At 45.8% G+C, this 17,028-nt stretch overlaps 2 protein-coding genes across 2 annotated transcripts in view; one reads left to right on the plus strand and one right to left on the minus strand.

Moving 5' to 3' along the window:
- SHOC1 (shortage in chiasmata 1) overlaps window positions 1-5,112 on the plus strand; it is a 75,220-nt gene extending 70,108 nt beyond the window's left edge. Inside the window, exon 28 of the mRNA XM_063128463.1 lies at window positions 5,027-5,112. The gene's annotated coding sequence lies outside the window, so the exon portion shown is untranslated. The remainder of the gene's footprint in view (window positions 1-5,026) is intronic.
- On the minus strand, window positions 1,181-14,836 carry GNG10 (G protein subunit gamma 10). Its single transcript, XM_063129184.1, has 3 exons — window positions 14,690-14,836; window positions 5,090-5,221; window positions 1,181-3,531 (listed from the first exon to the last, which is right to left on the minus strand). Exons 1-2 carry the CDS (start codon window positions 14,768-14,770, stop codon window positions 5,096-5,098), a joined length of 207 nt encoding a protein of 68 aa, XP_062985254.1. The 5' UTR covers window positions 14,771-14,836; the 3' UTR covers window positions 1,181-3,531; window positions 5,090-5,095.
- Between the last annotated feature and the right edge of the window lie 2,192 nt (window positions 14,837-17,028).

Here is a 17,028-nt window from a genome sequence, read left to right on the forward strand (position 1 = left end):
AATTTGTTTCCAAAAATAAATTGTAAAACCACCAAGTTATCAATGGTTGGGAGAAAGGGGTGTGGCAATCTGGGGAAACGCAGAGCTGGATTTGGCCCCGGGGCCTGAAGTTCCCTACCCCTTGCATTGCTAGAGGTGGCTGTTTCACAAGGTGAGGCAGTTGTTTCATCTGGAAGATTTTGGATGCCACTTAGGCTTGCAGACAGACAGACTGGGTTCAGACAACACGATAGGCAATGGTGGTTTAGATATTCAACAGTTGTTTATTTATCCCACCATGGGTTATCGCGTGGTGTGGAGGGAGTTTATAACAAACGCAAATAACCAACACTGTGCAGAGTTGGCTATTTGAACCACCAATGGTTATCGTGCTGTGTGGAGGGCACTGTTGGTTATTTCCTTGGCCACCATTGGTTATTTCGTCAGCCACAGAGTTGCAAGGCAAGAGAAGGCAAGAGCAGTCAAAGTGGTGGCTGCCGCTCAAGTCCAGCTGGCAGGATAGATGTTCGGCAGCAATGGCTGATGGGATACTAGTGGGAGGACGGGGGGGGAGAGAGGGCAGGGGATGAGTGAGTCAACTCAGGAAGGAAAGGAACCTCTAGTGCAAGCACTGAGTCACTACTGACTCTTGGAGGGACGCCAGCTTTCGCTGACGTTTTCTTGGCAGGCCTTATAGAGGGGTGGTTTGCCGTTGCCTTCCCCGGCTGTTATTACCTTTCCCCCAGCTAACTGGGTAACTCAGTGTAGGCGAATAGTCAACTTACCGCTGATCATAATCCACACCATGGCTGATTATTATCATATTGTGTGAGGAGTACCCCCTAGATAAACGGTTGAGTTGACTATTACCCCACCATTGACTATCATGTTTTATGAATGTCATATCTTATGAGGTATGGGATGTTCTCATTGAAAGAAATACTTCGCATGTTGGTCTCAAAATGCACTAATATTTTTGGGTGGTTAACTGACTACATCAAAGTAAGAATTGCTTCCAGAGGAGCAGGTAAGTATCTTACCATGTACTAGATTAGAGTGGATGCTTCTTTTTCAGGTTATAGCTGTGTCACAAATGACTTTTACTGGAAGGCTACTTTTTTGTGTGAATTAATAACTTCTGTGGATATATTTACATGCCTAACTGTCCTTTTTCATAATATAAACAAAATAGTCCAATTAATTAAGGAAAGATTTTTTTATTTTTTTTAAAGCTTCTAATATATTAATACAAACAATGGTGTGTAAACAGAACATTCTTTTAAAAAGTAAACAAGTGTGTGTAAAAGTGCTTGGTAAACAAAAAGTCAAAGGCATCCCGACCCAAAAACAGATTTTTAGAGCTTCTATTAATGTTGCAAACCTTAGAAAAGTTTGGGTTATGGAACTATTTTCATTTATGTAGTGTAGCGTTTTTGTATGTGATGATTTGCTGAGTTACAGCTTAGACACTTTAAAGAAACAGTTTTCTGAAAAAGCACAATCAAAAATAAAGACAGACTAGACCTTCTGTGGTGAGCATGTTGGAAAAATTCCATCTTGTTACAGATGGCATCAGTTCTTTCTGTAAATTGTCACCCAACTGATTTTCAAGGATAGCAAAAAATGTTTTAGAAAGAAAATGTCCTTTTCCCTATGGCAGTGGTACTCAACCCTTTTGGCCCAAGGGCTGCATGCGGTATCGGTTGTGGGCCACATGGCAGTGACGAGCAGGGCTAAGAGGTGGCTGGCAGTGGGCGTGGCAAGGGATAGCATCTGCCTTCCCGTCTACTCACATAAAAATACACACATACATATATACAGAAAGAGAGAGAGAGGCTGCATTCAGACAACACAATAGTCAATGGTGATTTAAGTAGTCAACTGTTGGTAAAATAGTCAACGGTTGGTTATCGTGTTGTCTGTCAGGCAAAAACCACCCCACGGTTGATGACTTCCTCAAAATAACCAACAGAGATAGCCAACGCTCTGCACAGCTGACTATCTACGCAACCATTGGTTAGCACGTTGTCTGTCGGGCTCAGTGGACTATTTTGCAGGGTTGAGTTGACTATCTTGGCTGTCTACAGAGTTCCCAGGCAAGAGTGGCCAAAACCACACTGGCTGCTCTGCTACAGCCTGCACAACTTGCAGAGGCTGCTGGGAAAGCACCGGGAGGACTGAGGGAGGGTGGTGAGAGGGGCGGGGGCTTTGTCAGCCAAATACTGGGTTCACTATTAGCCCACTCAGCAACAGCCCCAACCACTCATAGAATAGCAGAGTTGGAAGGGGCCTACAAGGCCATCGAGTCCAACCCCTACTGTTGTGTAGGAACATGTTGTGTGGGGAGTACCCCCTAGATCAGTAGAGTTGACTGTTAACCTACCATTGACTATTGTGTTGTCCGAACGCAGCCAGAGTTTTTCCCCACTCACACACAGCCTTCTCTCCTCTCTTCCATAACCCTGTTTCTGCATATCTAGAGAAACCACATGCACCAATCTCAATAGGCAGGGATTAGGAGTTTTAATCTCCTCCCTGTGTGCTGAGGTATCATTGCACCTCTCTCCACTGCTGACTGGCAGTGGGAACAGCTAAGAAGCACACCGATCAGTGTGTTCCTGAGCTTTTTTCAATGCCAATCATCTGGGTGTATGTATGTGTGTATGGGAGTGGCTGCAATGGGGAGGATGAGCGGGCACCCTCCTTCCCATCACAAAGATGCTAACCCCAGCCAGAGACAGAGTGATTTACATGGGGTAGATGGCATGCAGGAATGGCCATTGCCATGCACCTCCTCCACATTAAAATCCCTTTCCTCTCAGTCCACTGAAGAAAGCTTGCAGGAGTGGGGTGTGTGGAGGAATTTCTAGGGTTGACCACAGTGAAGGCCTCCCAGGGTCACTGGCGGCCTGCCTGGATGTCATATAGGATAGATGAGCCCTGTTCCCTTACTAAAATTAGGTACACTCTAGCCAAAGTTAAGCACTTTTAAGTGAAGTCTTCAATTTCAAAAGGAGAGTTAAGTACATGCTTAACAATGCCTCATTGAAATTAATGGAAAATACAGCCTGACCCTAGACATATTTACTCAAAAGTAAATTTGTTCCCACTGAGGCAAACCTGCATTGAATGGTAGCCTTAAAAGGCTTGATTTTGGCTGGATCAAGCCCACCATGAGCATCTTTGTTCAGAAAACACAAAGCTGTTAGTAAGAAGGTACCTGGTGAGTGCTTCATTCAGGCACAGCTATTAACAAGGAAAAAGTTGTTTGGTTGTGTGTTTTTCTTCCTAAAATGTAAACATCTCAGAGGAATAAGTGTAGAAACAAGGCTTAATGAATTACGAAAGGAAAGCCTTTTCCTTATAAAATCATTTATACAAATAATAGCAAAAAAATCTAATCAGTTCCTAAGACAGTCAAGCAGACTAATAAATATCTAACGATACTGTTTTGGCCACACAAAAGTCAGGGCTTAGAGAAAGTGTTCGTTGAAAAAAGGAAGGCTGCTGGGATTCTTCTCATACTTGAAGAGAACTTTCCGATAACCTTCCCTGCAATGTGGAAAAAAAGGTTTATTAAAAGCTGCTCTTCCCCTTTACAAGTCAAACATCACCACATATAACAGCGGCAAAATACATTCACATCCCCCACCGTCATTATGACAAGAAGGCATTCCATGCATCCTCTATGGAAGGGGGTGACATGCTGCACAGAGGCACACACTGCATTGGGCAAGGGTAGGAAACCTGGTGCCCTCCAGATGTTTTGCCCTATAACTCTCATCAGCTCCAGTCAACACAGCCAATGGTCAGAGATTATGGATGCTGTAATCCAAAACGTCTGGACGGCACCAGGTATGCCCTCCCCATGGCCTATAGCAGTGGTGCAGAACCTCTCTCCCAGGGTCCCAATTGGGCCCTACAGGGGGTTCCCGTAAAGTCATGACCCTTTAATACTTTTCTTTGACTTGTACACCGTCTTTCTACCCAAAAATGGCACTCGGGGAGATCCTTCCCGCAACCCTTCCCAGATTTTGGGCACCCCCCACCCACCCCGTTTTGAAAGGTTTGCATTGCATTTGAAGGCTTCGTTATTGTCAGTAAGAACATTGTACTAAAATATGCTGGTATTTCTTGGCCCCGCCCCTTCTGCTAATGGCCCCACCCACCACTGGGACGTGGCCCCCGAACCTTCCTCCGAAATGGAATTTGGCCTTCTGGCTGTACGAAATTCTGCGCCCCTGGTTTATAATGTCTCTGGTGAGGACTGGTCCACTCAGCATCAGCGGTGGAGAGAGTACGCTTTGCTCTCACCGTAACAGGGTCCCCAAGTGCAGCATTGGGGAGAAATGAAAGGGGTGCACTCATGGTGGAAGGGAAGGTTAAACTTGATCCTTTCCCCAGGTGACTTCACTCATTAAGGATCAAACCTGCTCCTGCCTGCATAGCCCCATGTGGATTCTGTTTCTTGATCACACTAAATCGGGTGCCGGGAACCATATTCAGCCCAAGAGCTATATGCCAGCAGTGGGTGGGGCCACCCAGCCATCCACACACAGTCCATCCTCACCCAGCCATTCTGGCATGCAACACAGGCACACACATATGAAGACTCTCAGCAATCCCACCCCATCCTGCACAGCAATTAGGCTTTAAAAAAAAGCCTCCTGGTGGAGCCAATGGGAGGCTTTTTCTAAGCCTAATTCCCAGGTGGTGGTGATTTTCTCAGGGTGGGGTGTTGCATCTGGGAAAGGAACAGTTGTGTCCCCCCAAATCATGCCCCATGTGGCAATTACAACTGAATAAAGCCTCCCACTGGAGCCATTAAGGCACCTTTTCCAGCCCCAATTGCTGCTCAGGGGTATGCCCAATGGAATCTGCAACTTTTCTTCCTCCATCAGCAAGCCCTCATGCCGTATCATATGTGGCTTCACTAACCACTCTGCTTCAAAAGTCTTCTGCAATGCTGAAAGAGGGGTGCAGGTGGGTGCCTGCCTGCCTGCCTTTCAAGCCCCCAAACTTGTGCAAGTTGTTTTGTGCACTCCAGGTTTCTTTGGATCCTGGCCTAAACTCAGAAGAAAGCTGCAAGCTTCTCCAAAGAGGACCCTACCTGCCTTCAGAGCAGCGCACAGGACCTGGGCTCCCGAAATGGATTGCTTCCAGCAGGGACTCCCACGAGCAAGGCATCTTTGCAAGCGTTCTGCATGCAGTACTGCTGAAGCTCTGCAGCCGCCTGAGAGACCTGGACAAGAGAAAGCGCAGGAGATGTTGCAGGCAATTTGACTTCTTAGAAGCCATCATGACCTCTCTGGCAAGCAGCACCCTGTATTTCCCAAAGCTGCCGTCATTATCCGAGGTTCCCAAAGCTTTGATTGACTTTCAACACCAAAGACAAAGAACCCCAAGTCAGTTTTCCTCAACCCTCCCACTGATGTGTTGGACTACAACTCCCATCAACCAAACTAGAGTCTTGCTGGTTTAACCCAGCATCCTGTTTCTGACAGTGGTCAGCCAGATGCCTCCAGAAAGCCCAGAAATAGTGCCTGAAGGCAAGAATTTCTCTCTTGTCCCCAGCATCCAATATTCAGAGGAGTCCTGCCTTTCAACATGGAAGCTCCACTTAGCTATCATGGTGAATAGCCACTGATAGTCCCACCACGAATCCATTTTTTATGTTATTTAATTATCACATTTATACGGCCACCCATTGACCTACACCCTCTGAAAGGCTTACAGAACTGAGACTAAAATACAATATTAAGATACAGTACAATACCGTATTTTTAAAATGCAGTAAAATGCAGCATTAAAAACTTTCTTTCTTAGCAGTGGAAAAAGATGACGCCCTTAAAAACTTAAAAGGAACAAAAAAATCCACACCCACAAGTTGTTGAAAAGGCCTGAGCGAATAAACAGGTCTTCACCTGATGCTAGAAAGTCCATAAAGAAGGCAACAAGGTAAATGTCTCTAGGGAGGTTATTCTGAAGCTGGGGTGTCACGACTGAGAAGGCCCTCTTGCCCGTCTTACTTCCCTTGGTGGAGCCACACAGAGCAAGGCCTTTGAAGATTGTCTTAAGGTCTGGGTAGGCATCTTATATAAGAATACAGTAGTGTAATGCTTATTCCTCGAGATCTAAAAGACCAATTTTGCTCATTTTTGCTTTCAACGGAAGCCTGAGAAGTGTAGACGTGCAGAAAATTTTGGAAGTTCGAAAAAGTTCAAAGCTCGAGCTTTAATAGCAATTACTTTTCTCTGCACCAAACAGGCAGGGCAGCTCCTCTGCCAGTAAGTTGATGGACAGCCCTGCTCGACCCATCAGTGTAGGCCGAAGGCAGGCCCCGGCTGCAGCCGCATGGTTAGGCCACCGCCACCAGTGAGGAGGAGAAAGGGAACAGCAATATCCTGGTCTGGAGAAGTTAGCCTTCAGGGCAACTCTTGTCAGGCATGGTGGGGAACTGCATGACAGAATGAAACTGTTTGCCCTGAAAGACCAACAAAGAGACTGTTCCAGATGCAATGGGGCGGGAAAAACCCTGTGTACATAAAATGGGGCAACAAACAAACATTGCAAGCTGTAGCAGCAACTTCTGGCTGAGAATCAAAAGCTGCTGTGATAGATAGCTTGCAATGTTTGTCCTAATATCCTTGTTTTGTTTTAGAACCGATGCTCTTCCTTATTTATATTAGTAAAGGAACTGTGCAGGATGGTGCGTTGAGGATCAAAGTGAGCACAGTGCTTTGTTTTCTGGTGAAGAGACAGATCCGGGGGGGAAAGACGGGAAGCCTATGTGCAGGAGGTGATGCTCTTTGGAAGTCTATCTGTCCGTGTAAATGCTTTTCTTCAGGGCAAGGGATTATAACGCTATTGGAGAGGAGATTGATACTATCACAGCCAGCACCAAGGGTAAGCATAGGTGGGCTCTTGCCAAGAGCCCGCACCCCAGTAGGGGCTTACCGACAAAAACCACCTGGACCTGCTCCTCCTCTTCCCCATTGCAACCTGCTTGCTTACTTGCCTCTTGCTCTGGCCCAGGCCACAGGGACGGCGAGAAGGCGGAGCAGTAGATGAAACAGCCTATTTGCTCACTGGCTCTCTGCCTGCCAAGCAAGCAAATAATGATGAGAAAGAGGACGTGTCTTCCTGCCTGCCTGCCCCCATAATTTACTCTAGAGTAGGCACATGGCCTCCAATCAGGACCTTAGCATGGTGGACAGGGGGACTTTTAAGTTCTGGATTGGGTCCTCAGCACCTACACTTGAGTAAAAATGGAGGGGAGAGACAGCTGCTAGATACAGATATAAAGTAATGTCTATTTTGGCCCTCAGTAACAGAAGGAGCGGTGGCTTTTTACTAGGCAAATAGGCATGCAGACGCTGCTTTGACTGGGAGCAGGTGGCAAAGTCCCTAGTGCAGGATTAAAAACCAATTGTTCGATCATAAGGTCTGGCTGCCCCTGCCCCCACCCCCCCACTAGGAATTATTATTATTATTATTATTATTTATTTATATAGCACCATCAATGTACATGGTGCTGTACAGATAACACAGTACATAGCAAGACCCTGCCGCATAGGCTTACAATCTAATAAATGTTTGCCATAGCAAAAAGGTAACAGAAAGAGTGGTCTGTTGATTAGCGGATTATTGTAGTGTTTGGCAGCTGAAACACTTGTTGAGCTTTTAATGCAAAAAAAATGCAAAGTTTGGAATTATGCGGGGTGGGGTGGGGTGCGGGCAAGATCCTGTAACAGAATATTTTCACAAAATTTCCCTGACAGAATCCTGCCACAATATAAACTCCCCAACTTACCGCATATTAAAGTATTTGCTTTAATATAGAATAAATATTATTAATATAAAGCAATAAAACAAGGAATGGGCAGATCTCATTGCAACCAGCTTTTTTCAGGTGGAGATGCAAGAAGCGCTTGCTTTTATGGCTGTGTCTGGGATCTCACATCACAACAATAAATGGGGATCGTCTATATTATTTATATTACAATCTACCTCTCTAGGGAAATGTCCTTCTGTTTCTTCAGTCTCATTGGCTGCACTCAGCCCAACCTCAGCCCAGCTCTCAAAAATGAACCCTGTCATATTCCCATCACCCAAATTTTTCCTAGCATGGGAGTGGCACTTCACAAAATCTCATTCCGTTGAAAGATATCTATTTGAGATATGGAGAAGCATATAAATATTGTAAATAAGTAATAAATATACAGCAATTTCAGTGTGCATGGAACAGAAAGGTCCCCATAGAAGGCATAACCTGAAGTTTGCAAGTGGAGAGAAACAGCGGAAGGAAGGGGAGCAGTGGTAGAGGCAAGGGTTAAGGCTGGGTGAACAAGAGCCAATGAATCATTGATGATAATGAACAATATATGAAGCTCCACCGCTCTCCTGGCTCCTCTCAGCAGCGCACATTCCAGCAGGGAAAGTTCCACAAGCAGCAACGAACAGCACTTTCCCAGGGGCCAACTTTAATACCCTGTGTTCTCCTGCCAGGGCAATTCAAGGCAGAGCTGCTGACATCTCAACATCCCCAGGGCAAAATGATCTCTGAGCAGAAGGCAAGCCAAGAAGTCATCCAAACACACGCAGCTCAGAGCAATGTCAATGTGTCAACTTGCACATGTAGAAAAAGCCAGTGTGCACTGAATAGGGCCGAGGAGCCCGATTTTGGCTCAGCCAAACTCAAGCTGTTGTCCTGACGCTACTTAAGTTAACACGGCACTCATTTGTAACAGCCAACAGCAAAGCATCTCACAGGCAGTACTATGCCACACTACGCCCATTACTAAAATCTAAACTAACACAACAGACACTGCAGCACGTCATGATTTGAAAAAGACTCAAATAAAGCCACCATCCTATCAGGGAACTGATTGAAAGGAAAGAGTGGAGCCATACAAGCATGCATTATTTAATTCAGGGGTGCAGAACCTCTTTCAGCCCGAGGGCTCGAATGCCATTTTGGAGACGCATAAAGGGGGCACATTCCAGTGGTGGGTGCGGCGAAAATGCAAAAGAGGTAGGGCCAAAATGTGAAACAACAAAAGCCAATGACACCCCTAGCATATTTTAGCTTAAATCTCTGTCTGCCAGTAGTGGAGGCATTTCAACCTTTTAGAAGGGGGAAACAAACTGCAAAAAATCTGGAAATCCACTAAATAATTGGCTGGAAGCAAGGAGGTGGTGCCAGGGGAAGGGGTAACCCTGGAGGGCCAGATTGGGACCCCATGATTTGGCTCCCAGGCCTGAGGTTCTGCACCCCTGCTTTCCATGCAATCCATGAGCATGATTCTCTTGGCACACCGATGGCATTTCAAGCATTTAATGATATAAAAATTACAACCCTCCCCACCCCAGAAAACTAGTCCTTCTAGCCAAATATTTGTGACCCATCAATCATTTCCAACTCTTTGGCTTTTCAAACTCTTGCCTACGTAGTCACTTGGGAGCAATTTTACTCACCATCGGTAACTGGATGAGAGGCTATTTGCAAGTCTGCTCCAGTGGGAGTAGGTAAAGTGGCAGCCCCTCTGTAGTAATTCATTCATAGAATACATTCAACCACTTATGCCTTTCAGTGCTTAAATTACGGAGTGGCAGGGAGATGAGCAGGCGGGAGCGTCATGATATATTCACCCCCTGAATAGCCTTACTCTTAGCATATTATTTAGCACATGATTTTAGTTCACCATAGCCTTTTAAGAATAGTAGCTAAATGGGCCTGCACAAAAGGTAATGGGATGCCCACCACCTTGCAATTTGAGCACTGGTGCTCCTCTTTCTGAGAAGCCAGGAGTCATACTAAAGTCTGATGACCTTTCTTGACATGAAAAGTGATATGCTGATGGAATTTGCAAAACTTACAAATATAAAAGACATTTTCAGTTTGTGTTTCCTAAGAACCCAATGCTTAAAGAAAATCTGCATCTTTTTCAGTAGTGTTAATTTAGTACAGAGAGCTGCATGCTACCTTATGGAACTATGCATGTGAAATGTTTTTACACATTTCTTCGATTTGGTTCCCCACCCCACCTCTTGTTTACTTGTTAACAGGCCCTTGACAATTGATTTCACCTTGCTGCTGCCCTTATGCTAAGAGAAATAAAAACCAACATCATACTTGAGGTCTCATCGGTAAAACTGGTGATTATGTATCATCTCCATTTGACTACAAAAATGTATTTAAAAAAAAATGCACCAAAATGTGCTAAAAAAAATAAATTCTGCCCAAGACTATTAAATATCTGGTTATGGTACAATCCTATACATGTTTAGATAAAAAAAAGTCCTAAAACATGCCAGTTGGCTGAGGAATGCTGCACTGTAGTGTTTGTCAGACAGCCACCAGAACCAGCTCCTTTGGGCCTCCTTGGTAGCTAAGCGACCACTGTCCATCCCCTATACACCAATGAATGAAAGAAGCTCAAGCGCACCTCTTACCGAAAGTTTCAATGTATGGATGCATTTTCGAAGATCTGGTCAGCCTATATAGCAGGGAAGCAAGCTGCTGTATATGCTGACCAGAGCTATCTGGCCCCGTTGGGGGTTCCCCAAAGGCTATGCCCCGTTTCCCCCAAGGACAGCTCATTTCTGGGCTTCTGGGCAGATTTCCCCCCTCTAAGAGCTTGAAATGTGTCTCCTAAGGCTCGATTCCTGGCATTAAGCTGTGTACTTTGGCCCCGCCCCTTTTCCCCCACCCACCACTGTAATGTGACCCCCAAGAACTTCTCCAAAATAGAATCTGCCCCTTGGGCTGGAAGAGGGTCTGCATCCCTGATAAACAGAGACTTTTGCCTAAGGATGCTTCTAAATGAGGCTTTGACTGTGGCATTGCTTGGCCTCAATCGCTGAATTCTACAGGGAGCCCATCACACAATGGCACAACACTTGTTTTGCTCTGCCTAAGACCCACTGCAAGCTATGAGAAGGGAATACTGGGTTTGATGGACTCCTGGCGTGACTCAGTAGTATAATCCAGTTTCATATATGTATATTGGACGGGACTAAAATCTAAGTAAGGCTACCATCCTAAACAAACTTACAAGCAATTCATCCCCATTGAACCAAGTAGAACAGTGGTTCTCAATCTTCCTAATGCCGCGACCCTTTAATACAGTTCCTCATGCTGTGGTGACCCCCAACCATAAAATTATTTTCGTTGCTACTTCATAACTGTAATTTTGCTACTGTTATGAATCGTAATGTAAATATCTGATATGCAGGATGTATTTTCATTGTTACAAATTGAACATAATTAAAGCATAGTGATTAATCACAAAAACGATATGTAATTATATCTTGTGAAATATTTATTTCTAATTACAAATAAATGAAATATGTGTTTTCCGATGGTCTTAGGCGACCCCTGTGAACTGGTTATTTCTCGGTTGGACTACTGCAACCTTCTTCTCTCTGGCCTTCCTTCTTCTCACATCAGTCCATTGGTTTCTGTCCACCACTCTGCTGCTAAGATCATCTTCCTGGCTCGCCGCTCTGACCATGTTACTCCACTTCTGAAATCTCTTCATTGGCTTCCAATTCACTTCAGAATCCAATATAAACTTCTCCTGTTAACCTTCAAAGCTTTTCACAGTCTAGCTCCTTCCTATCTCTCCTCTCTCATCTCACACTATTGCCCCGCTCATGCTCTTCGCTCCTCTGATGCCATGTTTCTCGCCTGCCCAAGGGTCTCTACTTCCCTTGCTCGGCTTCGTCCATTTTCCTCTGCTGCCCCTTACGCCTGGAACGCTCTTCCAGAACATCTGAGATCCACAAGTTCAATCGCAGCTTTTAAAGCTCAGCTAAAAACTTTTCTTTTTCCTAAAGCCTTTAAAACTTGATGTTGCTTGGACTTTATACTGTTAGTTCTACCCTACCCTGTGCCTGTTTACCCTACCCAGTGCTTGTTTGCATTCTCTTCCCCTCCTCATTGCTTTACTATGATTTTATTAGATTGTAAGCCTATGCGGCAGGGTCTTGCGATTTTCTGTTTTACTCTGTACAGCACCATGTACATTGATGGTGCTATATAAATAAATAAATAAATAAATAATAATAAGGTTGAGAACCGCTGAAGTAGAACGTCTGAGTTAAAAAGACATAATATTGCATTGTGTGAGTTACAGCCCAAGGGCTAAACGAGACATGACAGTTTTCTCCTTTTACATACTGCTAAGAGAGGGAAGGAGGGAGCTTTTCAAAGCCCAAGTAGATTTGTAGAAAGCAAAATGCCTACTCAATTTGGTTACTGCAAAAGAAGATGTTATTCTTAATTACCATTGGCTTGGATGCTAATTAGGCATCTGTGAACCAAAGGAGCTTGTATCTGTTCATGGGCTTGAGATTCAACAGAGGATTCCCATGGTGGAAGGGAGGGAGGCAAATTTTACCACTCCTACCCTCCCCCTTCTACGGAGAAGAGGAAATATGTGACTCTTTATGACAGTCCTCATAGCCACACCCATAAGGAGAGGCTAAAAATGCAGGTAGCTATCAAGAAACCAATTCTATTAGTTTTCACCGCTATCAAGAGCAATACTTTTATAAAGCTATTGGGTCTTAATTGCCCATTTGAATCCGAGGCACCCCCAAATACTTTGCATTACAACAGGGATAGCTCACAGCTATATTTTGCTACTGAGAAAATCCATTCCCTCCCCCACGGTCCACAGCTACTGTGACTATTGGTGGGGGTGGCAGGTGACATCAGCATCCCTGCTAACCAAAAGGTTCTGATGCTGCATCCCTGGCTCCATTACACCACTTCTGTCAATGGGAACAAATTACGGATCCTGGCCTTTATCTGAGACTCTTCTCCTCGAGTGAACATTGTGTCATTGCTGTGCTCCATCCAACTGGACACTGTTTATTCCACCCCCGCCCCTGTTTTATTATGACCCTGGGGCAGAGTGGTAAAGCAGCGGTTTCTGCAGCCGAAACTCTCCCCATGGCCTGAGTTCGATCTCAGCGGAAGCTGGTTTCAGGCAGCCGGCTCGGGTCGACTCAGCCTTCCATCCTCCCGAGGTCGGTAAAATGAGTACCCAGTTAGCTGGGGGAAAGGTAATCACGGCCGGGGAAGGCAACGGCAAACCACCCCGCTATAAGGCCTGCCAAGAAAACATCAGCGAAAGCTGGCGTCCCTCCAAGAGTCAGTAATGACTCAGTGCTTGCACGAGAGGTTCCTTTCCTTCCCTTTATCTGGAAGATCGACATAGTTTGAACGTTTATTTTGCCTTCTGCAATTCCACAAGAGTGTTGGTCTAAGGAAAGGAGATCTCTGGGGCTATTTAGGGGATGTAGCCTGAGAGTCGACTGACACAAAGGCTGTTCTGGTTATAAAAATGATGTGGGCCCCTTCCATGACCGCTAATTAGGGGGCGCCACTGCTCATTCCTACGGCCCAAAGCGCTCATCCCTGGGAACAAAGGGCCAATTCAAAAGCGGATACAGAGCGGCAGCCGAAAGAATCACCAACCCAGCGAGAGCCTGAAGTTCAGCTGCTGCCAAAAAACAAAAGGAAAATCCTGGAACCCACCACCACTCTCAAACAAGACTTCATCATAAACTCCTAGTGGTGTCCAAAGCCTGTTTCAATCTGGAGTCAGCCGCCACCATGCACACACTCTCTTTTTATACACATGATCACAAGGGTTACCTAAGGATAAAAGGGGGGTTATACTCAGACTCAGTTTATTATTTATGCAGCTGCACTCTCCACAAATACACCGTGCTCAAAATGCTTCACGGAATAGACAGTTTAAATACAATACAACAATAGCCACAATAAATGAACAGAACAAAAATACTCTAAAACAGCCTTCTCCAACCTGGTGCTCTCCAGATGTTCTGGACTACAACTCCCAGAATTCTTGACCATTGGCCATGTTCGCTGGGGCTGATGGGAGTTGACATCCAAAACATCTTGAGGGCACCAGGTTGGGGAAAGTGGCACTACAACATAACACGGATAGTTCAGCTAGGAACAGTTCACACTTCAAAAAAATACCAACCGTTTCGATGAGCACAAATACACAACAGTAAGTCAGTTAACAATGTCCAGTAGCATCGACAATAAACCCATATTAAGCAATCGGGTTCCGCGGTTCGTATTTAAGAGACCGAACAATAGGATTGCCTCGCCCACTTCAAACTAGCGGAGAAAAAGATAAAACTCAGAAAATCGAACTGCCTCCAGCAGCAGCCTTCAACCCAAGGAAACGATACCACTACACAAGAGTAAAGCGAAAATATCCAGATAAAATCCCAAAACTGCCCAGAAGAGAACAGAAACCCACCCACCCCCAATCCATTCCGAATTCCCAGCCAGCCACGGCCCGGAGGTTTCGAAAAGCCAACTGCGTGCATTTTCGGTACAGGCCAAAGAGGCTCTCCCAGTAGCCAGACTTCTGGGAAAAGCAGAAAGCCTGGATCCGGATTTGTCTCCGGCGTTCAGCCTCTTCCTAGAGGTCCGATCGCGGAAAAAATAAAGGGCGCTTCCAACCCGGAGCTTCCGAGTGCTGCGAGGACGACACGAAGGCGAAGACAAAAGGGAGACGTTGTGGCGATGCCGCCAAGGGAAAGGCGGCCGATCCGACCCCCGGCGCCGAACTGCGGCCAGCGGACGGGCCACGTCCCTCTCTGGCTCACTCGCCCGCGCTTAAGCGCCGCTGCGCCCCGAGCCCTTCCTTCCCCTTACCCGGATCCTTTCCACGCCGGCCTCCAGTTTCAGCTGCTCCACCAAGCGCTGCATGGTGCTGAGGCTGGAGTTGGAAGACATGCTGGCGGCGGCTGCTGCAATGACGCGCTTCGCTCTGCCGGACCTCTCCGACGCAGAAGCCCCCGAACGAGCGAGGCGGCGACTGAGCGCGAAGGGGAGGCGGCAGCGCCGCTCCAGCTCCCCCCGCCGCTCCCACTTCTCCTTGCGGCCCGCCCACCCGGAGGGCGAGCAAGCGGCCAGTTGGCACAGCCCCGCCTCGCGAAGGCGGTGGCTGGGGCCGTGGCAGCTCCTCTGCCGCCGCCGACCCCACCCGGACCGAGGCTCCTTGGGAGGAATGACATCTTTCGTGGTGTGTTTGGATTTTTCCATTGGCATTTAAACACTCTTTTTTTGCTCTTCTCTCCGCTCTGTTTTGGGCCCACCTATAGCCTTTTAATGCAAAAATAATAGATAATGCCACAATTAGCAGGCTATTCTTTAAACGTAACAGGGCTGTTTCGGGTTTTGTCTTGTCTCACGGCAACGACTTTTCTAGCATTGATCCAAAGAAGCATACTGTCTGTGAGGGTAAGGTCCACTTAAGAGACGGGTGAGCAGAAAATAGATCTGCAGACCTTCGGGTCTTTCAACTCCCAGCATTTCCCGACCGTTGCTGACAACTGCTTCTGGGAGCTGAAGTCAAAAACATCTGGAGATCTACTGCCCATCCCTGAACCAGCAGGACATGGTGCAACAGCACCCTTCCAACCATGTTCCCCAGCAGCTGGTGCATACAGGCTTACTGCCTTAAATACTGGAGATAGCAGACAACCATCAGGGCTAGTAGCCATTGATAGCCTCCAGGAATTTATCCAACCCCCTTTTAAAGCTATCCAAATTGGTGGCCATCACTATATCTTGTGGTAGTGAGTTCCATAATTTAACTATGTGCTGTGTGAAGTACTTCCTTTTATTTGTCCTGGATCACTGACCAATCAACTTCATGGGATGACCCCTAGTTCTAGTATTTTGAGAAAAATGTCTCCCTATCCACATTCTCCATACCATGCATAATTTTGTATGCCTCTTTCATGTCTCCCCTTAGCCTCCTTTTTTTCCAAGCTAAACAATCCCATTTGATGTAACCTTCTCTCGTAGGGGAGATGCTCCAGCCCCTAAATAATTTTAATTGCCCTTTTCTGCTCTTTTTCCAGTTCTATAATATCCTTTTTTAGGTGTGGTGACCAGAACTGTACACTGTATTCTAGGTGTGATCGCACCATAGATTTATATAAGGGCAGTATGATACTGGCCGTTGTAAGCCTGTAGGCAGGGACTGTCTACTGATATATGTAAGCCGTTCTTGGAGCCTTTTTGGCTGAAGAATAGGGTAAAATACTTTAAATAAATAATGTGAGGTTTGCAAAAGAAAATCGTTTGTTTATAAGGCAGCTGAATGAAGAATGAACATGCACAGTAGTCAGGGAATACTGAATGTCAGACTGAAAACAAAAACCAGGAAGCAGGATGGAATAGATCTGTGGGCACATTTGGATTTTTGAGAGTGTTGTGGGCACTGTCAGAAAAATGGCTACAATAGACGAGTCACAAAAAGGCTGTCATCAGGAGTAGGAAATCACAAAATTTACTGCTGCTATAAAACACCAGTTTCATTAGGAAGGCAAACTGGCAACCAAATTCAAATACAGCCTTTTGAACCCAGCTTTCCACTCTAAAAAACCCACGTTTCATAGTAAGGCATGCATAGTAAGTGAATTTCTCCAATTCACCTCTAAATAAGTTCTTCTAAATTTTATTCCCCCAACAAGGAAGATAGTTAGCACACACCCCCCAACACAAAGTCAGCCTCCACACTGCTGACCACGCACACACACACACACGCCATCTCATCCTTTGGATCACCCTTAAACTCATTGGCCTGGTTCAGACAACACGCTAAACCGTGCTTTTTAAGCACAAAATGGTTAATGCATTCCATTAACCATTTTGTGGTTAAGCAGCATGGTTTAGCGCGCTGTCTGAACCAGGCCAATCTCTTCCTTACATATCCACACAACTACACATCCATCAACCCCTCTCTTCCACCCCATATGGTTGCTTCCTGATGGCTTTCCTCAACCCCCCTTCCCCTGCCCTGTCCACTCCGTCTTCCCCAGTCCATGCTTATTGAAGCAGCATTTTTAAAAAAACGTATCAAAAGTTTAGATGATTTGTTATGCCTTGAAAAAGGATTAAAGCCTCATGACAGGCCTTTGAACTTTGCTGCAGTGAAAAAGAAAAGGCAAGACAACGGCTAGAGCTTAAATAGCAAGCTTCCC

The sequence above is a fragment of the Elgaria multicarinata genome, chromosome 6 (genome assembly GCF_023053635.1).
Source record: "Elgaria multicarinata webbii isolate HBS135686 ecotype San Diego chromosome 6, rElgMul1.1.pri, whole genome shotgun sequence".
NCBI classification, from domain to species: Eukaryota; Metazoa; Chordata; class Lepidosauria; order Squamata; family Anguidae; genus Elgaria; species Elgaria multicarinata.